The sequence below is a fragment of the Podarcis melisellensis genome, assembly GCF_964234715.1.
Source record: "Podarcis melisellensis genome assembly, chromosome: 9".
Lineage (NCBI taxonomy): Eukaryota > Metazoa > Chordata > Lepidosauria > Squamata > Lacertidae > Podarcis > Podarcis melisellensis.
In genome coordinates, this window is record NC_138541.1 from 66,549,823 (window position 1) to 66,575,344 (window position 25,522).

The 25,522-nt window shown below is 43.0% G+C and overlaps 1 protein-coding gene and 1 long non-coding RNA gene across 2 annotated transcripts in view; both read right to left on the bottom strand.

Moving 5' to 3' along the window:
* Nucleotides 1-1,428: 1,428 nt before the first annotated feature.
* On the bottom strand, nt 1,429-6,482 carry LOC309377422. The gene is made up of 2 exons (XR_014171553.1): nt 1,958-6,482; nt 1,429-1,914 (listed from the first exon to the last, which is right to left on the bottom strand). It is a non-coding gene; the product is annotated as an uncharacterized lncRNA (long non-coding RNA).
* A 96-nt stretch (nt 6,483-6,578) lies between these two features.
* SLC34A2 (solute carrier family 34 member 2) overlaps nt 6,579-25,522 on the bottom strand; it is a 28,313-nt gene continuing 9,369 nt past the window's right edge. Inside the window, exons 4-13 of the mRNA XM_081924491.1 lie at nt 24,895-25,023; nt 23,095-23,238; nt 21,458-21,569; nt 19,048-19,243; nt 17,746-17,841; nt 16,467-16,587; nt 14,133-14,300; nt 12,029-12,145; nt 10,640-10,764; nt 6,579-8,736 (exon numbers count right to left, since the gene is read on the bottom strand). Coding sequence (XP_081780617.1) covers nt 8,179-8,736; nt 10,640-10,764; nt 12,029-12,145; nt 14,133-14,300; nt 16,467-16,587; nt 17,746-17,841; nt 19,048-19,243; nt 21,458-21,569; nt 23,095-23,238; nt 24,895-25,023 — 1,766 coding nt within the window. The 3' untranslated portion in view covers nt 6,579-8,178. The remainder of the gene's footprint in view (nt 8,737-10,639; nt 10,765-12,028; nt 12,146-14,132; nt 14,301-16,466; nt 16,588-17,745; nt 17,842-19,047; nt 19,244-21,457; nt 21,570-23,094; nt 23,239-24,894; nt 25,024-25,522) is intronic.

Genomic DNA, 25,522 nt, shown 5'->3' on the forward strand with positions numbered 1-25,522 from the left:
CATTAGCACAGGCTTGGCTTCACCTTCACCTCCCCCCAGGTGAGATACCTGGAGGTCTCCACCTACCTCAGCCAGTTGCCCAATCCTGCCTGGGGAGGCGTTGCCAATGTGATCAGGCCAGGTAGGGGAAGGGACTACCTGCCCACACAATAGGGGGAGGATCTTACCTGGGAATCGTCAGTAGGCTCCAGAGCTTCTCCCACCCTACCCACCCTCAGTTAAGACGACTTTTTCTCTGCAGGTACGTGGGCGCTGCTAGGTCAAGGTTGCTGTTGAAGGGCCGGAAAGGAATTCTCCTGCATTGGCAGGTTTGCCTTTTCCATAGCAAAACGTCACAACTTTGGCGGTATCAGGCCTCGGGCGGAATCCTTTAGTCTATCTTCCCTAAATGGTGGGGGGGGGCATGCAGGGGTGACCCACGCCCCCCTTCTCTTCATGGCAGCGATACCAGGGTTCCCCATTAAAGGGGTTGTTTGAGGGGAGGCGTTGGCCGTATGCCTAGAGGTCGTCATTGCTCTCCCCTGTGGTGGCGGCGTAGCAGGGGTGGGCTCTCTCTGCTTGAACATATGTTCTCCAGAGCTGGCCCATCCCCCCACACATTGGATAACCCTGATGTTCCCCAGATCCCCGGCGGGGGACTGGGAGGGATAAACGCCCAATGCCTGAGCCAAGGTCTACCCACATCTGAAACATAATAAAGTTGTGGCCAATTTTAATCCCATAGCACGTTGACTTGAGTCGTTATTCCACACGGGGCCCCCCAGGGTTTGTGGGACTCTGCCTGTCCACACAAAGACTACCAACGTTATTTGATCATCAAGTATAGTTCTAGATTTGGCAAGTCTTGAAAATGATAGTTCCACTGTATATGCCATAAAGGAATGCCAAATTATATAAAAAGGTGTCTGGGAATTCTAGACCTTGTCAGAATCTCAAAATATGCAAACTATATTTTAACTGATAACCACCCCCATTCATTTGCACTGTGTTTTCTTTGTATTGGAATGAATTGTGTGTAATAATATAATCAAGTACATAATTAATCATGCAAAATTCTGCCACAGAATTTTCTGAGGACAGAGAGATGAAGAATGTAGTTTTTGTTGGAAGCCGAACTGCAGTAGAACGGAAACAGCTCTGTATGTGACAAACACGGGTCAGAATGGAAATCGATACATTCTCACATCCCTAATTTGTGGTGCTGTGAGAGCCTAGCTAACTCCGCTATGCTCTGTTTGCATGTTTGTACAAAAAATAGGTATTCCCTGCTTCCTCCATTCAGGAACAGCACTAACAGCCAACAGGAAACACACACACACGAGAGAGAGAGAGAGAGAGAGAGAGAGAGAGAGAGAGAGAGAGAGAGAGAGAGAGAGAGAGAATATGAGCTAAAGCTTTTTGTTGACAGCATAAAAATGTAGATTATGGAACTGTTTTAAAAATCTTTAATTTCTCATTGAATGGCCTGTACTTCCTTTAAAGAACAAAATCAGACTACAAAATCACATCTTTCCCCATTGCTGGTCATACATACTATCCTCCTAATTTATGAAGAAATCTTAATACAAAAAGAGAAGTTTCATTCACAGCAAAAAAAAGGGAACAGTCCATAAAAATAGTTAAATATTTTAATACATTGCAGATATAGTTTCATCTTTTAATGGTTTTAATTTTGCTTTATCAGCAAATCTCATTACAACTTAAAATAACATTGCCACCCACACTTTTGGCCACATTCAGACACATCATAAGCCAAGCCAGAGTTTATGACAATGTGGTTTATAGCGCATGTTTCATTACTCCCCTTGCGCAAGCAGGAGGATAACTGAATCATAAAATTGAAGAGTTGGAAGGGACCCCGAGGGTCATCTAGTCCAACCTCTCGCAGTGCAGGAATCCTGCCCACAGCTATCCCTGGGTGGTCTCGAACCACCAACTTTGTGATTAACAGCCAGACACATGGACCCATTGCGCCACAGCAAACAAACCAGGAAGTGGCAATTAAGCTTGGCTTTCTGTTGCAACAGAATCCAGAATCATGTTTTGTTTCTCCTTGAGAAGCCAGGATAAGTAGCCAGCCTTAATTCTGGTTTGTTCTTGGTTAATGGATCGTCTCACTTGTGACAGAGCAACAAATCACAATCCTGGGTTGAGATGTAGCGGGAAAGCAAACATAATTGTGTTCAGGGGTGGGTGAATCTGTCATTTCTGCTTTTTCCCTCAGTTTCTAAATTTTTCTCCTCAGTTCAGCTCTCCACATTTCCTCATCAGTTGGTGACTTTTTAAAAAGCAAGTCCTTGTGAACATTCTGCATTTTACTGAAAATTTCTAATATACGCATCTTAGTATGCAATTTTATCCAATATAATGCATTTTATAAGCTATTTCCACAAATACATACCAGGGTAATACACAGTTTAACCTAGTATATGCATTTTTGTAACACATTTCTTGGCTGGAGAACTGTAGCCCGAATTGCAAGGTTGGCTGTGTTTCAGTCCAGGTATTGTTTCGGAGAATGGTTTGCCTATAAAAACTAGATCAAATTTCTCCCCATCCCTTATTACATCTTTCTGCTTTGCTTCTCCCACTTATGGCTGCAGAGGAGCAAAGCAGGTGAGACCAGGAAGAAAACCGTGGCTTATCATGACATGTGCATGTGAACCAAGTGTGCGAACACAAAAAAATACCATTTCGAAAGCCATTTCTGTTCTTTAAAAGCATTTCTTACCACAGTGCGCCAAATTGGAATGTTCAATATAAAAGTCACATCTCAAGTTGAGGTGCTTCTTACACAACTTATGAAAAAAACCAAACAACTATACACTAAAAACAATTATAAATAAGAGTCTAAAAAGCTAAAAGGTATGACAGGAGTCGACGTTTCCATAAGAGGACTCTGAGATTTCCACACAAAGGAGAGGCGACTTCACTCACACTGCAAGACAGGGGCAGCTTAATGTACATAGCACTCAAGATAATTAAATTTCTTGCATGGCCAGTGTTCTAAATCTAGGAGAAAAAGGGACCCCTCTTCACACGTCCCCCTCCAATGTGTTGATGATGGCAGTGTGGGGTTCATGAGATGTCACAGAGGGGATAAAATACAGCTGCTGTTTCTAATTTCATGTGGGGTGGGTGGCTCAAAATGCACCAAGATCAAAAGATCTAGACTGTGCACCCACGGAGCACAAATATTTTGGTTTGGCCAGAATGGGGGAATGGGGAAAGCTGGTTTCAGCCTCCTTACTCTCCCTTTCCTGAGAAGCTTTTCCGCAGAAATGTAACCTTTCAAATGGACACAAAAGCTGCATCTATTTGTAACACACACAGGTCCCAATCCAGCTCGTACGATACATATGGAAACCTATGTTATGTATTCAGTGGTCTGGAATTGCCTGAGCTTGAGTCTGGACTAAGGATTCTGAGCCCCTGTGTTCAGATTCATGATATCCAATCGAAGAACATTTCAGGATTTGGGCCTCTGCCATTGGCCCTTAAACTTTGAGTCGTGATTCGCAGCTTGGAAGTTTAGGCAGCCAATCACGTTGGGAGTGGGAGTGGCCCAGGCCTTCAGAAATGTATATAAGCAGTTGGTTTTGCCCCTGTTGTCCAGTTCTGTTAGTTCAATAAAGGTTCTTGCTGTTATCACTGTGTCTTGCCTCGTGGGAACCCACCTACACTTCAACCTACTTCCACATGGAACACCTTTTGCTGGGTTGGGGTGAGAGTCAGCAGCAAAACACTCAACAGGCCTTTCCTATTACTGCCTAGGGAAGAGGAAGTTTTTTTCTCTAAAGCATGCAACTCATGTTCAAAACAGTAGAACCGAGTGCAAAAGCCTTTCCAGAATTGTATCACTTCGGAGAGCAGAGACTCAGCTATGCAGCTTCAAATAAAACATTTTAGATGTGTTGTAAAGTGCAATATTCAAATGTGACACTAGATGGCGAAAGTGAGCTATGCAAAATTCAATGCGTTTGTCAAAACGTGTTTGTGGTTGTTGTTTTTTTAATATTTTCACAGCATTTTTTTAATACATGTGTAGATTCCACTGGGGTGGAGGGTTGAAGGTTTGCAATAGACAAAAGCACCAGTTTAGGACCCAAAAAGTTGTAGCGGTAGCAGATCTGTTTGCTTAAACCTGGACCTGTAGAAATCGTGTAGATTTAGGAGAAAATGGTACATCCAAAGTTTTAGCTTCTGGCAGCCTCCCTCCTTCCTCCATGGCTTCCCCTCACCAATACTGGAAGTGAACCACGTGGGAAGAAAACTGGTTTCCAGGGATCTGACCTCTGCATGTTCTTTTTGCTCCTAGCCTTAGACCCATCTACAGCACTGTCTATGTCGAGGGCTGGCCGATATTTGGTTTTCAACATTGTGATATATCAGCAGCTAAATACTGCAATATGCTGATATATCATGATGTCTGGCTCTGGAATGGATCTCAAATTGTCTGAGACCAGTATCGTGATCTGAACACCATATTGGACAATTTATCACTATATCGCCCCGCTCTATCTATGTCATTTCAAAATAACTGGGTTTCTACAGAGATCTTGATAGGAGACATTCTGCTGCCACATCTAGCTTGGTCTCTACAGTACCTTTCTTTCCCTTATTCTGTTTTTCAGTGTGCAAAGAGGGTTTTCTTTCACGATGAACCAGGTGTACCCTCCATCCAAAATGAAATGTTACAGTTCAGGAAAAGCTTCACCACTTTATTCTGCCAGTTGTACAAACTGGCCTTAAGTTCGACAAACTGCCCAGAATGAAACTGACTGATCAGGACTCCCATTTAACTCTCAAAGAAAGGAGCTCCGTGTTGGAACATCAAGAAAAACACAATACTAGTAATGTTCTTCTCCTTTTCGTAAGTGTAACTCTCCCAGCCTCCTCTCAGTGTTTTTTAGTTGAGACCCTCATCCAAATCAGTTTACCCTAGCCTCAGAGCATCAGATTTTCCCTCCTAAAAACTCAATATTGGACTAGAGAACATGTCGTTTATAAGCTTTTATGAACACCCCTTCTAAAGGTAGATGATGCTAGAGAGAAGGAGGTAGATGAGGTTCAAATAATATGGTCTGTGACTGAGTTCTCCAGAAACCAGATAAGCTGCTTGCCTCTATCCCAGAGTTATTGCAAAGTAACACGGTTTCACTTAAAAATAAGTTTGTCAACATTCTCTGACAGATACGTGAAATAAACCAGTAATGATTAAGCATAAAGACAACATTTACCATGAAAAAACAAGCAATTAACAACATTACATAAAAAGAATATAGGTACAATGGGATTATGCCCTATCAAATTCAGTAGGAGGGTAAGGCGTACGCTTAACAGTGCAATTCTGCATATTTCTACTCAGAAGTAAGCTCCACTGAGCTCAGTGAAGCTGACTTCCAGGTAAGTGGTAATATGAAAGCAGCCTAAAATTACAATGAGACTGAAAGTGCTTCGTGTTGGATGGACTCTGTCCTTTGTGCCAGGTGCAATCCATTGTATAAAATCTGAATATTTTTCTTATATAAAACAGGTGACTGCTTTAAGTTATATAAAAGCCATATATAACCTCAAATATCAGTGGAACTATAAGATAGAAACCCACTTCTTTAAGAACAACTGCAAGCAAAAATGCTAGTGAGGGTGTCAGAAAGTCTGTGCACAGGACAATACCCTATTTTTTTTAAAAAAAAAATGTAATACTGTTCTTCAGTGAAAATTTGCTTATGATTAAGCTTTCCTGAACGTGGTAGGAGTTACTGTCCAAGTAAATGAGCTGCATGTTTGATTTCTCACTTTCATTGTAAATTATAGTGAAGAAAAATATGTAGACAAATTTAAGCACTTTTAAATAGCACTGATTTCAGAGGGAGGCGTCCGGCAGAAACAATGGAGTTTAAAGGTGTATAAATCTGGCTGGTTCTGACTTAGAGTTTTAGCTAGCGTATTTCAACATCATTTTATCGTCTCTGATGTGTTAACAAGCGAGAGTGACTTTCTTTTGAACCTTTTTAAAGATCTGGCCACAGGTGGACACTTCTAAGTCCCTAATGATCCCCACAGGAAAAGGTAAAATATTTCCCATGAGAACAACTAGAGGCGAAGAATCCTTCACTTTTACTTAATCTTGCAGATATAAATGTCCCCTTCATACTTGTGCATCCCCTGAGATCAAAGCTTAGACAATGCCAGATGTATATGTTAAAATTTCCTGCTCAGTCTTAGCTAACAATTAAAATTCACCTCAAATTATTTTTTATCAAATAAATAAATGATGCACATCAGATGCAAATATGGTACATAAATCAACTGATGGTTTGGTTTTCCATCCACGCAGCAGTATGGTTAGGACATGTTATTCCCAGCCCCATAATATTTTCCAGGGTTTGATTCTCATAAGCCCCTCCAAAATCCCCTTGGGAAAACGGCAGGTTGTCAAACACTTTGGCCTGGAATTCATTACAAAATTACCTGAACGCAATATTGCATGATACTACAGCCAAACCTTTGTTCTTGAACAGCTCCATTATTGTACGTTTCAGCTCCAGGATGCCTAAAACCCAGACGTTTGCCAACGTTTTTCGGAAGGCTTGCAACCAATCAGAAGCCACGTCTCAGATATCGATCAGTTCGGAAGTCGAACAGTCTTCCAGAATGGATTACATTCGACAACCAAGGTTTGACTGTACTTGCAAAAATGTATTGCTTAAATGCTGGCTGTTGCAGCCAGAAATCATAGGACAAGGTGCACTCTGTTATTGGGGTGCTATTTAGAAAGGCCGGTTTCTGCCATGCTCTAAGTTCGGGGTCACAGGAGGGTTAGGAGCTCCTATGTCCCTGGCTATGATGAGGTATAAAAGAAAAGTTATCATAGCAAATAGTTTTAAATCACATTCCATTTTTATGCAATTTAATTTTGCCAAGAGCAGACATGTGGGCCTCAATGGAAATCTCTCCACCATAAAGTCCCTTTGCTCTCTCTTCTGAAAAAGTGCTCCGTCTGAAGGAAAGCAGGTCTGTAATGGTTAGACCCGGCAACTGTTCTCTCTTTCTGAATTTGATCCTCAAAAAATTCAGGCACAGGAAAGACAAGTGCCCTAGAAAGTCAGGGCAAATGTCCCTATTTTCCAGGGACATTCCCGGATTTACAGAAGCCGTCCCAGTTTCTGATTTGAACCCGGAATGTCCCGCTTTTCCTGAGGACGTCCCTATTTTCATCAGAGAAATGTTGGAGGGTATGGAGTTATATGATCCCTGAACCAAGGAGATAAGCAACTGTACAACTTTTAGAAGACATCTGAAGGCAGCCCTGTATAGGAAAGTTTTATTAATATTTTATTATGTTTTTATATATGTTGGAAGCCGCCCAGAATGGCTGGGGCAACCCAGTCAAATGGATGGGGTATAAATAATAAAATTATTATTATGATTATGACTAATATTATTATTATAGAATAGGACGTCTCTATTTTCATTGGAGAAATGCTGAGGGTATGGGAAGTTATTCTGATTTCTAGCTAGAAGACACAAACTACTGGAAGCATCAAGCTAAAAATTATAAATTCCTATTCTTACACTCCCAGCTTCTTTCAGTAATGTTTCTTTTTTTAAAAAAAAGTTTGGTACCTTTAAGATTTTCTTAGGATGCCCTGTGCCTTAACTTTCGAAACCGCCAGAAGGGAGGTGGTACTATCTCAAAAGTTCTTGACGCAACGCTACTAATCCCAGACTAGATCCCTTCTGTACCAATGTTGCCTCAAGCCCTGTGTACCTGATTTTGGGTCCACTGATGAGAAGCTGAGCAACCACAGGTGGCAGACGCAGTTTGGGTCTGTAGCAGTACTGGCCAGGAGCAGGAAGGCCCAAAGGCCTGGCTATGGCACAGAGTCAGACCTTCACTCCAGCACTGTACTGCTGCCCGTATCCTGGCTCAGCAGACTAGAGGCAAGTTCGTGCACAAGACCGCATGTGTCCTTAAGTGTGTGTGTCTGATATTTTGGACTTGACTTCTCGCCTGCTCGCCCAAATGGTCAGCTACCACCAGAGCAATACACACTTTTCGCCGGGTGCAAGACGGCATACGTTTCCCTCCTTTGCTTCTTTCCTCTCCCTTTACATTTTGCCCCCCACTTTTTTTTGCCCCTGAGTCCTCGGCTCTTGAAGTCCTGTCTTCTGCTACAAGGGGGTGGTGGACAAGTTCATTTCAGCCGCCTGCGGTGTCTTTGAAAAGGCGTTTTTCTCATCGGCCAGCGAAACTGGGTTTTCGTGAACTTCCATGGCTTTCCCCGGCGCCACGCTTGCCATTTGTTCGCCTCCCCGGCGTTTGCAACATTTGCAACAGTATTTTTCACAGGTGGCGCCTGTAGACACCATAACGTCATCCCACGGGTCCAAGGACCGCATCCACAAGGGAAGGTAGTCCCAATTTCGCAGCTTCTCAGGCAGCTTCTCGGGCCGCTTCTTTTGAAGATAGTTGATGATGATCACAGCGAAAAAGAGAACCAGGATAGGAACACCGACACCCACGAGGTACTCCCAGCCGGCCACCGACAGACCAAAGACACCAACGGGAATCACAAGGAAGGCGATGAAAAGGTAAAAAATAGCAAACCACCTGTACTTGGCTGTTATGTTCCCCAAAACCTTGGACAGGTGGATTGGGATGCGTGTATAAGGGATTGGGTACCACAAGAGGATCCCAGAAACATTGAAAAAGAAGTGGCAGAGAGCAATCTGAAAAGACACAAAATGAAGCAAAAAGAGAACTAGTCAGAAGAACATTAAACCAAGTGTGATTTTTGTACAAATACCCTTGAAAGCACTATTTTCCTCCCTTCATTGGATCCTCTCCTACAATTCCACCTTTTATGACCTTCAAAACTTTTTTTTAAATTAAATAATTTATTTAAACAAAATCAAAGTAAGGGCCAAACTAGACATGGCATTGGAGTTTCAAGGGGAAATAAAACAATTCTTGCCATGGGGAGGGTAAGTTGGATTGGTGCCCTGTACTAATTTTCCCAACTGGAGATCTCCCCAATTTGTTATCTGTCCCACAGCAAACATACAGCTATACCTGATATACCAGGTATTTGTGTTTTAAAAAGCAAGCCAACATATTAAAGCCTACATTCATAATTGTATAAAATGAATCATGGTCATCTGTCAAATAGACTGAGCTAAAGAACCATGGGAGGAAATATTCAACACATGAGGTTAGTCACAACATCAGACCATGGTTTGGCATTTCATGAACGAGCCTTGGGTGTGCATGTTCCCATCGTCCCATCCTTCATCCTATTACACACTTACATACTTACTTCCTGTGTAGCACACATTACATCTGAAAGCGCAAACCATGGTTTATGTTTGTCCTCCGAAACAAAACTGGGAACGACATTCAAACCATGAGTTCCAACTCTGGTTTGGAGGGCAAGCACAAACCATAATTTGCCATTTGAGACAGGAAGTGAATTGGAGTGTGCAAGGGGAAAAAAGGAAAGGGAAACGAAGGAAACAAGCGAGTCCAGGGCTTATATAAATGCCAAACCATCACAGGTTCAAGAATCTAAGAGATGTCATTCTGAACATCATCAGGTTCATCCAAAAAGTAAATATGGGCGATCTTCTGTTCCTATTTTTTGCCCTCCAATGAGTGCAGTGTGTTCAAATAGCATAAGACATTTATTTTTATCCAACTCGGAAACGTTATTGTGTAACATGGTTTCCAGGAGAAAATAATTTCCTGCACAAAAACAACAAAGTAGCAAGCACCTCCTTTAGCATTTCCTTACTGACCCTTGCAGACATGGAGACTTTAAAATGAAATGTAGCAAAAAATATACACGCAGCCACATTCACCATGTCCCTTCTCCCTTACACCTTACTGTAGCATGTTAAAGACTCTCTTGGAGCCCCAGGAAAACAACTACAAGCCATAGGCGCCGACTCCATGGGGCCTGAGGGGGCCCGAGCCCCCTCAAAAATTTGTTTGGGGGGGCTCCGCCCCCCAATAATTTAAGAAAATTATTAGTTATATTATGCTTTGTAAAATCACAAAATTATGTTGGTATTTTTTATTTTCCTTGTTTGACGATAGTTACCTTTTAAAATACATTCAGTAATGAGTTAAAACAAAGCCACTCCCGATCTAGAGAGGGGGTGGGGTTGCGGGCTCTCGACCCATCAACAATCTCGCGGGGCTGGCGTCAGCCCCGCAAGAAGCGGGGATTCCCCCTAGCTCATTAATATTCACCGCCCATGGCGGCAGCCAATCGGCTGCCACAAAGGGCGGGCCCTCACAGGTTCACTTAAGGTCGGGGCAGCCCGGGGCTTGCCCCTTTCGTTCCCCCAGCAGCAGCGGTTTGGAGGTCTTGGGCCCCCCCAATATTTTTTATAAGTCATTATGGGCCCCCACCCCCCCAATATTTTTTATAAGTCGGCGCCCCTGCTACAAGCTTATTGTTAAGTTCATGCTCAAAGGACTTCTCTGGATCAAAAAACCCCAAGTACTAGAATTGCACTCACAGTTCTTTAAAGAAGAGATAAAACAGTCCTGACTAGAGTAAAAGTCTTGTTCAAATTCTCCCATTTACTCTCTGTTTGGAAATAATATAAAACAGAAATCACAACTAACCTGTAAGGAAGCCTTTAATTTGTTCCCTGGACTGGCCATAGCAGCAAGAATCGCTGTTGTAGTTGTACCAATGTTGGACCCCAAAGTTAAGGGATAAGCTCGGTCGATGCTTATAACACCAATTCCTAGTTGAGGGGGCAAAACAACAACGTGAATTTTATCATTATTCATATGGCACTTTGAAGACTCCAAAGTGTTTCGTGTTTGCGACGTCCATTACGACGGCCCTAAAACTATAAGGTTAAGAGATAGCAATTTACCTACCACCACTTAATGTCACAGCTATATCAAAACATTGCTGCATTTTTATATACAGTTTTTTTATTTCTTAAATTTATGTACCACCCTTCATCCGAAGACTTTTTACAACATAAAAAGACAGAATGGAAAAACAAAGCAAAAAAACGAAAACAAAAACATACCCAATACCTCTTCTCCCACAAAGACATTTAAAAGGCCAGGGGTGGTTTAATCAGCCCAAGGCCTGGTTATAGAGGAACATTTTCGCCTGACACCTAAAGCTATTTAACAAAAGCACCAAGCTAGCTTCTCTGAGAAGAGCGTTTGCAGGAGCCATTGCAGAAAAAGCTCGTTCTCCTGTTATCACCCTCCAGACCTCTTCTTGTGGAGGAGACACACAAAGAAAGACCTCAGATTGCAATTGCAGGGTCTGCGTTGGTTCATATGGGATCCTTGAGGCATTGTGGTTCTGAGCCATTTAATGCTTTATAGGTCAAAACCAGCCCTTTGAATTGGGCCCAAAAATTAATTTGCAGCCAGTGCAGTTGGGCCAGGATCGGTGTTCTATGCTGAAAACATCTTGCCGCTGAATTCTGCACCAGCCGAATTTTCTGAATCGTCATTAAAGGCAGTCCCATGCATAGAATAGAATATTTGTATTATTGTGTCTCAGTGGCGTAGCGTGGGGGGTGCAGGGGGGCCCGGCCGCACCGGGCGCAACATCTGGGGGTTAGGGGCGCAAATCCACAGGTTAGGGGGCACAAATCCACGGGTTAGGGGGCACAAATTACTTGCCTTGCCCCGGATGCTGACAACCCACGCTACGCCACTGTTGTGTCTACAGCAAGACTCCATTTCTTTCAAGCCCCCATTTTGGAAGCATGGCAATGGGCTGTCAGTCTAAAGCCACAAGTCATAAGAAATGGGGAGCAGCGGGGGTTATGCCATAGTCTACCACTAGAGATCTAGGCAGGTCTATCGTGTAGATTTGTTTTTGTTTCTTTAAAAGATCTGACAAAAATATCCATGGTATTATATAAAAAGCTGGAATTACCTCATTTGCTCCTAACTTTAGCAGCTGAAAGTTAGGCTAATTCAACACCCCCACCCCAAAAACCGTTACTGAAAATGCTTCCACACAACACTTACCAACAAGTGGAGTAATAGCAGATGTGAACACGGAACTGCTCTGAACGACAAAAGTCATGAAAGCACCAACTAACATGGCCATGTATCCTGTCAGCCAAGCAAATGGATAAGGAAAATCTGGAAAACAGAAGGACAGGAGGCATCAGAGTCAGAATATCCTGCTCAAAATTATGTGTGGAACTGTTTAGCTAAACACCAAGGTGCCCTACTTAAACCACTTGCCAGGCAACTTGAAAGTCATTTGATCTTTACCTGAAATAAGAAGCTAAAAGGTGGTGACTTGTCCTCTAGGTATGTTTGCCTCATAGTACACTTTCTGTGTTTGGAAAGTTTAAAGTAAATTTGTTGCATTTTCCTGCTTTGAACCCTACCTTCTGAATCACAGAGATTGGAGTGCAACCATTATATATTATTTGAATCAGGTTGAGGGATATTTTACTGGGTCAGGCTGAAATGTCCCCTGCCTCATAAATTTACTGCTCTTTCACAAACATCCTGTCCTATACTTCTGATCTGCTACTTCAGTAAGTGTACAAATTCTGTAAAGGCCAAACAGATGGGTCTCTTCCACCCAACTGGCCCCTCAGCAGGAGAAAAATTGCCAACTGGTTGGGAAAACTCACATATCCAAATTTGAAAAGGACCACAGGAAGCAGCTTCCATACAGCTCCATTCATGTATGATGAGTGTCAAAAAAAATTCTAGGGCTTCTAACATTTCCCCGCTCTATGCAGCCCAGTCCTTTTCATTTGGTGATATATAAAGGTAAAGGTAAAGGGACCCCTGACCATTAGGTCCAGTCATGACTGACTCTGGGGTTGCGGTGCTCATCTCGCTTTACTGGCCGAGGGAGCCAGCGTACAGCTTCCGGGTCATGTGGCCAGCATGACAAAGCTGCTTCTGGTGAACCAGAGCAGCGCACGGAAACACCGTTTACCTTCCCGCCGGAGTAGTACCTATTTATCTACCTGCAGGAGCTGGGACCGAAGAATGGGAGCTCACCCTGTCACGGGGATTCAAACCGCTGACCTTCTGATTGGCAAGTCCTAGGCTCTGTGGTTTAACCCACAGCGCCACCCGCGTCCCTTGGTGATTTATAAAAGGTAAAAGGTAAAAGTACCCCTGCCCGTACGGGCCAGTCGTGTCCAACTCTAGGGTTGCGCGCTCATCTCACTTAAGAGGCCGGGAGCCAGCGCTGTCCGAAGACACTTCCGGGTCACGTGGCCAGCGTGACGAAGCTGCTCTGGCGAGCCAGCACCAGCGCAGCACACGGAAACGCCGTTTACCTTCCCGCTATAAAGCGGTCCCTATTTATCTACTTGCACTTAGGGGTGCTTTCGAACTGCTAGGTGGGCAGGAGCTGGGACCGAACGACGGGAGCTCACCCCGCCGCGGGGATTCGAACCGCCGACCATGCGATCAGCAAGTCCTAGGCACTGAGGTTTTACCCACAGCGCCACCCGCGTCCCTTGGTGATTTATAGGTGCAGGCAAAAGCAGGAATGGGGAAATATTTCAGTTTGCTCCACAATTTGGAATGAACCTTCCTGGTCTGTATCCAATGGATCAGGCAGCCATCTTTCTTTCTTTTTTCCATACAGTGTCCCTGTAAACTCATCCCCACAGGTACATAGAAGCAACTGGGTTTTTCTCTCCATACAATTACCAACGGAGAGATGGTACCCCATAGCATACTGTTGCTTCCAGGGACTTATTAGTCAAAAGTTTTTAACAAGCCTGGCAAGCAGCAGCAAATGATTTTTAAGAGGGAAAGAGAAAGAGCCATGGAAGCCTTCAGACCACTTTCTAAGCACTTTATAGTTTAAAAAAAAATTAAATTATGCAGGTGTGGTTTTTTTTGTTTCTTTCTTTTGGATTTTGCCTTAAAAAAAATTGACAGAATGGGCTTGCCTGGCCACTTATGACCAGGGACAAGAGCTGGATAAAAACCGTTCTGTCCCTCCTGAGACAAAAATATATGACCCACTTGGGTGCATGTTGCACTAGCTTTTATTGATTCCACTGCATTATGGACAAGAAAAGCCATAATACATTGTGCTTAACGTATTTCTACTTGTAATAAAAAGAAAGAGAGAGATTGTTACCTGTGTTGAATGTCTTCTTGATAATATTTGCTACTTGTCCTTGCAGTACGGAATTCAGTAATTTAACGATGAGGATCAGGCAAACACACAGACAGAGCAGCGAGAAGGCAAGGAGGATGAGGCCGATGGCAGTTTCTGAGAGACCGGAGTCTACAAAAATGTGATTACCTATAGGAGGAGGAGAGATACAGAATTTTTAGTTACACACACACACAATTAGTCTGCTCTGGGAGCTGTCAAGTTTGCATGTTATTCCCCATGCAAGTGCGACTCCCCTCACCTCCATGCTGCACGTGGAAACAATGATAAAAAAAACCTCTTCCTATATCTATCCATCCCAAAAATACCATTGCTATACAGTGGCCGCTCGGGTTGTGAACATGATCCGTGCGGGATGCACGTTTGCAACCCGTGTCTGCGCATGCGAAGGTTACAATTCCGCACTTCTGCACATTTGCAAAGCGCGATTTAGCACTTCTGCGCATGCGCGACCGCCGAAACCTGGAAGTAACCCGTTCCGGTACTTCTGGGTTTCGGTAGTCCGCAACCCGAAAAAAATGCAACCTGAAGCGGCTGTAACCTGAGGTATGACTGTACAGTGGTACCTCGGGTTACATACGCTTCAGGTTACAGACTCCGCTAACCCAGAAATAATAGTACCTCAGGTTAAGAACTTTGCTTCAGGATTAGACCACAAATTGTGCTCCAGCGGTGCAGCAGCAGCAGGAGGCCCCATTAGCTAAAGTGGTTCTTCAGGTTAAGAACGGTTTCAGGTTACGAATGGACCTCCGGAATGAATTAAGTACTTAACCCGAGGTACCACTGTATTTCCCAAGGGGTCTACCTATTCTGGCATGCGTTGGGGCAGATAGATGAGATACACTGCATGTATTACATTGCGTTTGAACTTTTGCGGTTTTGACAACATCAATGGCATAGAACAGGCATGTCCAACTTGAAGTAGGCTGTGATCTACGATCTAATATGAAAACTGGCAGTGATCTACCACCCAGGGATGGGTACAGTGTGGGCAGGCAGGTACTGGCTGCTTCCCCTGAGGGGGCAGGTACACGATCTACGAACATTCATCCCACGATCAACTGATCGATCGCAATTGACGCATTGGACATGCCTGGCATTGAAGAACTACTAGTCTTGGCTGTCTCTGAGTGCAACCCCAGGTCATCAAGTCTGAACTTCCACAGCCGCTGCTCACACTGAACTGCCATAGGCAGACTGGCAGCAATAGCAGCCAATATGTTCTATGCCAGGGGTCAGCAAACCTTTTCAGCAGGGGGCGGTCCACTGTCCCTCAGACCTTGTGGGGGGGCAGACTATATTTTTGGGGGGAAATGAACGAATTCCTATGCCCCACAAATATCCCAGAGATGCATTTTAAATAAAAGCACACATTCTACTCATGTAAAAACACCAGACAGGCCCCACAAATAACCCAGAGATGCATTTTAAATATAAGGGCACATTCTACATTATTATTATTATTATTATTACTCATGTAAAAACACGCTGATTCCCGGACCATCCGTGGGCCGGATTTAGAAGGGGATTGGGCCAGATGCAGCACCCGGGCCTTAGTTTGCCTACCCATGTTCAATGCTTAAGGTAATACTTTATTACATTGCATTTTTGTATATATATATATATTTCCTTATACACATCCTTCCCCCTCACCTTCCCCCTTTTTTCTCTATATCATTTATTTCTTCATCATTTACATTCTTTCAATAAAATATTAATATTAGAAAAGATAATACTTTATTCTCTTGCTCATTATGCTTCTAATGTGTGTTTTATATCTAATGTCCTTTAGTAATGTTTTCTTTTGAAATGTTAATGTGACTATTTTTGTTAACTTTGCTGCATTACTTTTGCATTCTGTACTTGACATTCTTTGTAAATAATAATAATAATAATAATAATAATAATAATAATAATAATAATTTATTTATACCCCACCCATCTGGGATTCGAACCTCCGACCTTTCGATCGGCAAGTCCTAGGCGCTGAGGCTTTTACCCACAGCGTCACCCACTGTGGTGCGTCCTATAAAGCGAAAAATACGGTATATCGCCTCCCCCCCCCCAACACTCTCTCTCACACTGAACACTTCATTTTTGTACAGGCATACCTTTGCTCAGAATGCCACCACTGCAACATTTGAATCACACCCATTGAAAGAGAGCCATTGCCATAATATTTTATATTGTGCTGTCTCTGCGAAGAGGTTTTACAATGCAAGGGGCAGAGATGCTGGACTCGAAAGCTCCAAAAAGCTCTGCGTTACGAGATACAGAAAGCGGTATTTCACTTACATTTTTTAATATATTCTGTGGTGGAAATATTTCGTATCGTCCAGGTCAAGTTTCCATCTCTCCAACAGAGGTCTGGGGAGGTGCAATTTTCCCACGGTGGGATAGTAACATTCATTGGATCCTAGACATCAACAAATAAAGCAGACCAATGAAATAAACGCTCCACATTTATTTATTTATTAAACTTATAATCTCACCCTTTCCCTGCAAAGGAGCCCAGCGTTGCCAAACATGTGATGAAATAATAATAATTATTAATGATAATAATGTATTTAAAACAATTCCAGTACAGATGCAGACTGGGAAAGATCTCAGGGGTTTTTTTTTTTGTAATGATCTATTGCACGTCTCAAAAGCACTACAACAAAGAACTCATTAAAATGGTGAAAGTAGGATACCTCTAATGGATGAGTCCTCTATTGGCCTCTATCCCACACTCATCATAATGAAAAATATTCTATTAATGAGGCTAATAATAATATTATTAATCTACCTTGCCAAGTTAATAATGTATTTGAACACTATAAAGCATTATACAATTGCTAAGTAGTATGATTGTTCCAGTCCAAACAATGAATCTCAAAGCTAAATCTCCCTTCCTTCCTTCCTTTTCCTTCCTTCCTTCCTCTCCCTCTCTTAGCTCTTAATCCTCGTCTCTTACCCTGGGAGGTCTTCCCTTCCCTATTTTTTTATTTTTTAAATTGTTTCATAATAATCAAATTTAATGAAAAGTTTGGTATTAATCAAATTAGAATAAAATTGTGTTTCAAAGATCTAGATTTCAGTAGCTGTAAGGCAGTGATCTGATATCCCAACGCAATATTTATAATCTTCGAAAGAAGAATTGTAAAGCCAATTTCAGCATATATATATATATATATATATATATATATATATATATATATGCTTTCGTAGATTTTCACGGGTACAGGAATGCAGGTTTTGGTGTCCTCGGGTGTCTTCCCGTGTAAAAGTTGGGGTGTCTAGGCGACGTTTCAGTAACAAGAATGCTCTGTTCCAGTAACAAGAAGCCGAAAGCACCAGCCTGAAGATGACGAGTGAGACCTCGTCGAAACGTCGCCTAGACACCCCAACTTTTACACGGGAAGACACCCGAGGACACCAAAACCTGCATATATATATATATATATATATATATATATATATATAGGGCTGGATGAAGTCTCCCCTTCTGAAGGTTCATAGTCAGATGGACTGCTTATTTAATGATGATACAATATCTAATGTACATTATGGAACACAGGAACATAATACTTACCACTTCAGTCTTGGTTTCGCACCAAGTTAGCACTAGGCTTTTGTTCTTTGCTTCCTCATCACCTGTAGCAATTGCACTTATCACCGATTTATCAAGCTGTTAAAGCAAATGGAAAATAAGGTTTGGTTTATTTCATCATTTAATAATACAGTGGTGCCCCGCAAGATGAACGCCTCGCAAGACGGAAAACCCGCTAGACGAAAGGGTTTTCCGTTTTGGAGGCGCTTCGCAAAACAAATTTCCCTATGGGCTTGCTTCGCAAGACGAAAATGTCTTGCGAGTTCCTGAGGGTTTTTTTCCCTCCCCCCCCTTTTCCTAAGCCGCTAAGCCGCTTATCAGCTGATCCGATGATAAGCCGCTTAACAGCTGATCGCTAAAAGCCGCTAAACCGCTAATAGCGCTAATCCGCTAAGCTGTCAATGGGCTTGCTTCGCAAGACGAAAAAACCGCTATACGAAGAGCCTCACGGAACGGATTACTTTCGTCTTGCGAGGCACCACTGTACATTCCTCCTAAGTTGCATCTCTTTGTCACACTCTACTAGAACCGAATAACACTATCCAGGGCAAGCTAGGCAGATAGGAATGGTCTCATTTAAAACCTGGCCAGGGGCAAGTGGTTATCTGCACTCCTTGCAAGAAATTCCCTAACAGCTGTTCAACATTGGAACCTATGACCAGGGCTGGTGGGGTAGACTCCCTTTGCTGAAAATATTCATCCATTAGTTTGGGATGCTGAAGCACTGAATTTTCTGTGTTTTACAGAGCTTGCTTTAGCTCACCTCCACCACTCCTTCCAACCAATTCTAATCTATTTTTATTGTAATGTTGTGAGGCTTTCATGTTTATTATGTCAGGAAACTGAAACACCGTACTTTTCTGTGTATAAGACTCAGGGTTTTTTTCTTTAGAATTATGCGTAAAACTGTGGGTTGTCTTATACATGGGGCAATCTCAACCCTATTTTCTTAAGTTGGAGTCCCTATTTTCTTAAATTGGAGTCCCTAAAAATAGGGGGCGTCTTATACATGAAAAAAATACGAGAGAGAGAGGGTTTATAATCAGTTCTCAGCGACTGATCCTGTTTTCCCTCTTATACTTTGAAGTCAAGCTATGAAGGCAAAGTGCACATTCTAAGAAGCATATTTTTCAAAAACAAGATTCTAACTCATGGGAATAACAATAACGTCTGCTCAGAAGCCTTCCCTCCATAAGAACGACAATACTATTAGGGAGGGACAAGTCATATCTGAGTACCTAAAGATGCTTCGGCAAATATTAACTAACCGAGGAAAGAGCCTACCTGGATTATAAGTTTTGTAAGTGGATCAGTGATCACTTTCAGCAGCTGAGGGGCATCTTCCCCACTTTCAAGCTGAAACGAGTTCATAATGACATTGGTGAGGTGGTAAAGATAGTGTGTGGCCACTTCAATAGGCAATAGGACAGCCACTGACAGCCAGTTGAAGAAATCGTGGATTGTTGCTCCGGCGAAGGCCCTGCAGAAAAAGCAAAGGAAGACAAAAGGGTAAACCCACATGCTGGAAGACACCATGGAAAGGTAAATTAACATTCTTTTCAGAGAAAAGAGCAAGTAATCTACTCATTATCATGGAAGATTAACATACCCTGCAACACCTCTCTGATGAAACTAGGGAAGTCCTAAGGAAAAGTGGGGCATTACACGATCAAGTCAGAAACCAGGAAGACTTCTGTAAATCTAGGACTGTCCCCGGAACATAGGGACACTTGGAGGGTCTGGATTAAGAACAAGAGAGGAAATTTGCCACCTCAGTGCTCAAGCCTCCTATTGCTGAGCATTCCTGGCTTCCACAGATGGCAGGAAGTCTCAGGGGTGGTGATACTTGGTCCTGGTTCACAACTGAGGAGGTAAAGGTAAAGGGATCCCTGATCATTAGGTCCAGTCGCAGACAACTCTGGAGTTGCGGCGCTCATCTCCCTTTATTGGCCGAGGGAGCAGGTGTACAACTTCCGGGTAATGTGGCCAGCATGACTAAGCCGCTTCTGGTGAACCAGAGCAGTGCATGGAAACACCGTTTACCTTCCCACCGGAGCGGTACCTATTTATCTACTTGCACTGAATGCTGTTGAACTGCTAGGTTGGCAGGAGCTGGGACCGAGCAACAGGAGCTCACCCGTCACAGGGATTCGAACCACTGACCTTCTGATCGGCAAGCCCTAGGCTCTGTGGTTTAACCCACAGCACCACCCATGTCCCTCAAAGATAAAGCGACCCCGACCATTAGGTCCAGTCGTGGCCGACTCTGGGGTTGTGGCACTCATCTCGCTTTACTAGCTGAGGGAGCTGGCGTACAACTTCTGGGTCATGTGGCCAGCACTCGCTTCTCAGGAGCGGTGCTACTTGGTCCTGGTTCACAACTGAGGAGAGAGCCCTGGAAACCTATGCTGCTTTCAAAACAGAGGCGCCAAGTTGCGCCCAAGATTGAGGGGGCCTGTCACACAATGCGCTCTTGCGGCATCACGTGCCTGGCATGTGGTGTGTGTGTGTGATGTCACATTTTGGGTGTGGCAGTCATATGGACACAGGAACAACACAAAGTTCATTCATCTGAATAAGACCACAAACTCTTCCCCCGCACAATTAGCTGTGCTACTGCTCAGTGGCACTGTGGGTTAAACCACAGAGCCTAGGACTTGCCGATCAGAAGGTCGGCAGTTTGAATCCCCACGATGGGGTGAGCTCCTGTTGCTCGGTCCCTGCTCCTGCCAACCTAGCAGTTTGAAAGCACATCAAAGTGCAAGTTGATAAATAGGTACCACTCTGGTGGGAAGGTAAACGGCATTTCTGTGTGCTGCTCTGGTTCACCAGAAGCGGCTTAGTCATGCTGGCCACATGACCCCGAAGCTGTACGCTGGCTTCCTCGGCCAATAAAGCAAGATGAGCGCCGCAACCCCACTGTCAGTCACAACTGGACCTAATGGTCAGGGGTCCCTTTACTGCTCAGTTCAGATGCAGCCTATACAAGAAGGTGCTTTCACTAGTCATGTTAGTTTCTTGTAAGTATTGTAGGATGTTATACTATTAACATTTTTTTAAAAAAAGACAACTAGTGAAATAGTAATGCTCGTGTTTTTCTTTGACCACAGAGAACTGCCCTACTGGGCAACAACCATTTTAGTTTCAATGGGTCAAGGAGAGGGACATGGTATGAGGAGAAATGGAATGGCTGAGGGACTTGCTGCTATCCTGTGCTCAAGGGCCCCCGGACTATAAAGGCCCATATTTCGGGGGATACTTCACCCCTGCATATTAGTACTGTTGCAAGGCTTCAACCAATATTCATCTAGCCCAATTATTGCACATTTTGCAGATGCATAATGTATTCTTGTGTGCTAACAGGAGTTGTCTTAAGCATGTAGCCACTGAGGGTAGGGTGAGAAAGGCGGAAAACAGAGTGGCGTACTTTAATTTATTTGTTTACTATTTTAATTTTATAGATAATATAGGAAGCAATCAGTGTTTTTCTCAACTGCCCAGTAAAAGAAACTGTTTAATCAAATTTATATACCATGCTTCATCAAAAGATCTCAGGGGGGTTCACAGAATATCATGCAATACTGTAATGCAGCATAAATAAAAATGTCATTGCATACATTTTGGGAATTTCTACAGTTAAATATCACAACCTGCTCCTATAATCAATTGTAGCTTAAGTTTAAAACACTGGTACCTTCTAAACTGGTTCCTGTCTCCAGCTTGCATGAGGGCCACAACGGTGTTTGTGACGGAAGTACCAATATTGGCTCCCATCATGATCGGAATTGCGTGCCGAACACTGAGAACTGCAAGATATTGGAAGCAACAGATGAAAAATGGAAGGGATGGGCAGTGTTGGCATCTACAGTACATTGAACCAACTTAGGACCTTCCTTTGTTCTTGAGACACAAAAGTAACTAACTTGAGGATCAGAAAGCTTGTTTTGCACTAATCAGAATATGGAGAAAGCACCAACTGTTGAGTTTAGAACATGGCTAAATGAGATCACAGTGGGGTTCGGATCTAAGTCATCTGCCAAAACATTACAACCCAATTTCCAACAGGAAAATATTTTTCTATGTCTTATATTTTAGACCCCGTCTTATATTTTAAACTTGCAGGGTTGCCTTCCCCCCTGTCATTTCCCCCCTCCCCCTGGATCAAATGATTGAAATAAATGCTCTGCAACCACAGACTGACCTTGGCTCTTCCCACAACATTGCTCCTAAGAGTCCTTTCCTACCCAGGGTTACAAAATCCAGACCAAGTCTCACACAACTTAAAAGAGTTGCTCAGAAAAGCAACGTTCTGTCAGGTGTACTTCCTCCTATCTTTACAACGGGGAAAGGCACACCAAACCCAATATCCGTTCCTGTTTCCAATATGATATTCCCATAGTAGTTTTTTATGAAAATGTTCTTCCAATATCCCCTTTGCTCTCTATATTTGTGCGTGCACAACTTTCAGGATGACCTGTACAAATCTATAATCATAGAATTTTTTATTTTATTTTTTTATTAAAGATTTTCTTGGTTTACCAAAGTATGTGTAATGTCTCTCGTATTTTTTCCATGTAACATTTTTACAAATCCGTTTCATTTGTTGAGACATTAGGGGGAGAAAAAAAGAGGTGGAGGGGGGGAAGATGGGTGGGGGTGGGGTGGCGATGTTTCTATTATGCTCAATGTATGTAGGGTTTGGTGTCAGCGTTGCTTGTGCTGTTCACTTGTGTTCCTTCGGTGGTGAGAGAGGTTGGGGTTGGCCTAGGGTGTGGTTGTTTGTTTGTGATTGGCTGTGGTGATCTTTGTTTTTGTGTGTGAGTGGGGTGGGTGGGTGTTTTGGATCAGGTTAGCCATACTGATTTGTATGCTGTTGGTGGATTGTTGTCATTGTCTTGTTGAGCTGTGTATGTGATAAAGGGGGGCCATACCGGGGTAAATGCATCTTCTTCTGTTTGTCCCCGTGTCAGTTTCAGTTTATTGGTTAATTTTTCTAGTAGGGCTGTTTCCCATACTATTTGGTACCATTGGTCCATGCTTACTCCTGATAGGTCTCTCCAGTGTCTGGTTATGGTGTTTCTGGCTGCTGAAAGTAGGTGGGTTATGAGTTCTTTGTGGTGTAAATGGGCATTGTTGTCTTGGAAGATGTTTAGTAGGGCCAATTCTGGGGTGATGTCTAATACTTGCTTATTTATTTTAAATATTTCTTGTATGGCTGTTATAATCATAGAATTGTAGAGTTGGAAGAGACCCCAAGGGATGACCCCCTGCAATGCAAGAATTTCAACTAAAACATCCATTAACTACCAAACCTTTGTACCATTAACCTACTTGAAGAGGACACCATGCTGACGATGATGGATGAGGACGTGCTTGAGCTCTGCACCATGACTGTCACCAGAAGGCCAATCACTACGCCTGCAAGAGGATTTGCTAACACTGAGCCTTCTTTGAAGATGTCCCCTGCTGCTTTGCCTACAAAAAAAGATAGATTGTGTCTTTGAATAACATAATTGCTACCTATATGCAGACAACCCAGTTTCCAACTTCTAAATGGTTCCAACATCTAAAAAAATGTAGTATAAACACCGACAACTGGGAAACACTGGCCTGCGGTCGCTCCAATTGGAGAACAGCCTTGACCAAAGGTGTCATGGGCTTTGAAGCTCAAACTCAGGGCAAAAGGGAGAAACGTGCTAAGAGGAAGGCACGCTTGGCAAACCCTTACCGTGATCAACTCCCAACCAGAAACACATGTCCCCACTGTGGAAGGATGTGTAGATCCAGAACTGGCCTCCACGGTCACTTACGGACTCATTGTTAAAACCATGTTTATGGAAGACAATCTTACTTGGCTACGAGTGATCGCCAAAGAAGAAGACCTATATGTAGAAAACCCAGTTTCCAATTTTCTGTCGTGCTTTTTGTGAGCAGGATGAAGAGGCCAGGGGGCAGCTCTGCGTATTGTGGCAGGGGTGATTATTGACTCACCAAAGGTATTTCATCAGCCATTAAATAGAGATTACCCCCACCCCCCAGAGAACCCAACTCTTATGCCTCCTGTATAAAATATTTTGGCTGCCGTTCATTCATGTAAGGAAGAGAAAATAACTGCTTGCTCTGATGCAAAGGCAAAACCACCCCAAGACTTAGGGCAGGCTTCCTCAAACTCGGCCCTCCAGATGTTTTGAGACTACAATTCCCATCATCCCTGACTACTGGTCCTGCTAGCTAGGGATCATGGGAGTTGTAGGCCAAAAACATCTGGAGGGCCAAGTTTGAGGACTCCTGACTTCGGGCTTATATCGACACTTCCTCTTGTCCCATTCCTTCCCCCCAATTAAAACCACTCTTTGGTGCTCAATCGAAGCAAACAGCTATTTGGGTTTCCCCCGGATTGCTGTTTGTTCCTATCTATTGCTAAAGAGCAGGTTTTCCCTTATAAAGGAGAGGGGCAAGAGGGAAACTGCTTGGAGCCGTACTTTCTAGGCATGGGACAAGCAGATGTGTGGGAGATCCCTTGTCCAGATACTACTGACAGCAACAAACAGTAGACCTTGTTCTTCTTCCCCTTTCTGACAGCAGCTGCAGGGTTTTGGGAAAGGTATCACTATATAGAACCATAGAATATTGTGTGTGTGTGTGTGTGTGTTCACTGCCTTTGTCATGAATCTGTAAAGTGGTAATAAATAATAATAATAATAATAATAATAATAATAATAATAATAATAATAATAATAATAATATATTTTCATACCCACCCATCTGGCTGGGTTTCCCCAGCCCCTTTTTTACCCACAAAATCTCACACTACATAACGCCTTTATAAAAAGTTTAAGGTTCCATAGAACAGTCTAGCTTGACTTATAATTCATCCCAATGACTGACAGCATCTATACCATGCAAGACTAATACCTGAAGCTAAAATAAAGCAATGTCAACACCCCCTTGGAATGCTGAAAACAAAAGGCGCCTTTGCAAATAAAGGGGCGTCAGCATTCATTTACTGACACTTTCTTTTTCTGTTCATCTGTTTGAAGTGGGCTCTTCTGGAGGGGTGAGGCTTAACTCAACAAGATCCTTTTTACAGAAACAGAGACTTAGGTAACCATGATGAAAGTGTTTTCCTACCTCCTACTAACTGAAAGCCTGAGCTGAGCACATCCAAGGCACAGACAAAAAAGTAGAGCAGGACGAGTAAGAGGACAAACTTTCCAAATCCTTTTGTCACACGGAATATTTTGCCTTTCGCATCCAGCTCTGCAAAACACAAAACAAGTTTGGATATACAAAACAGCAAAGAATCTAATACTTGATTTTCAGCAGTCAATCGGTTTCCTGCAAGTCTGTGGAGTCAAGGCTGATGCTGTGAGTTTGGTGGATGATAAACCAGAAGGAATGTTCTCATTATTAAAATTTAACTATAGCTAAAAGATTCTTATGAAGCTATAAAAACCCAATAAGATTTTTTAAAAAACAACAACAAAATCAATTGCCCCTTCTCACCCTACTTAAAGCAAAATGTGAGAATGATAAAGTTTATTTATGTTTTTACTGAAATTTCATAATATTATTAGGAAAATAGCATCATTAATTTGAAACAAAAAGGGGCAGGAGATTATTACAACAGAGTTCCCATGCACTTTTAAGCGTTGGAAGATCGCGCTGAATTTGCCTGTTGTGGTACACATCAGCACAGGTCGATACGTATTTAAATAATTCACTGTATGTCCCTAATAGGTGGTGTCTTTGCCTGTTG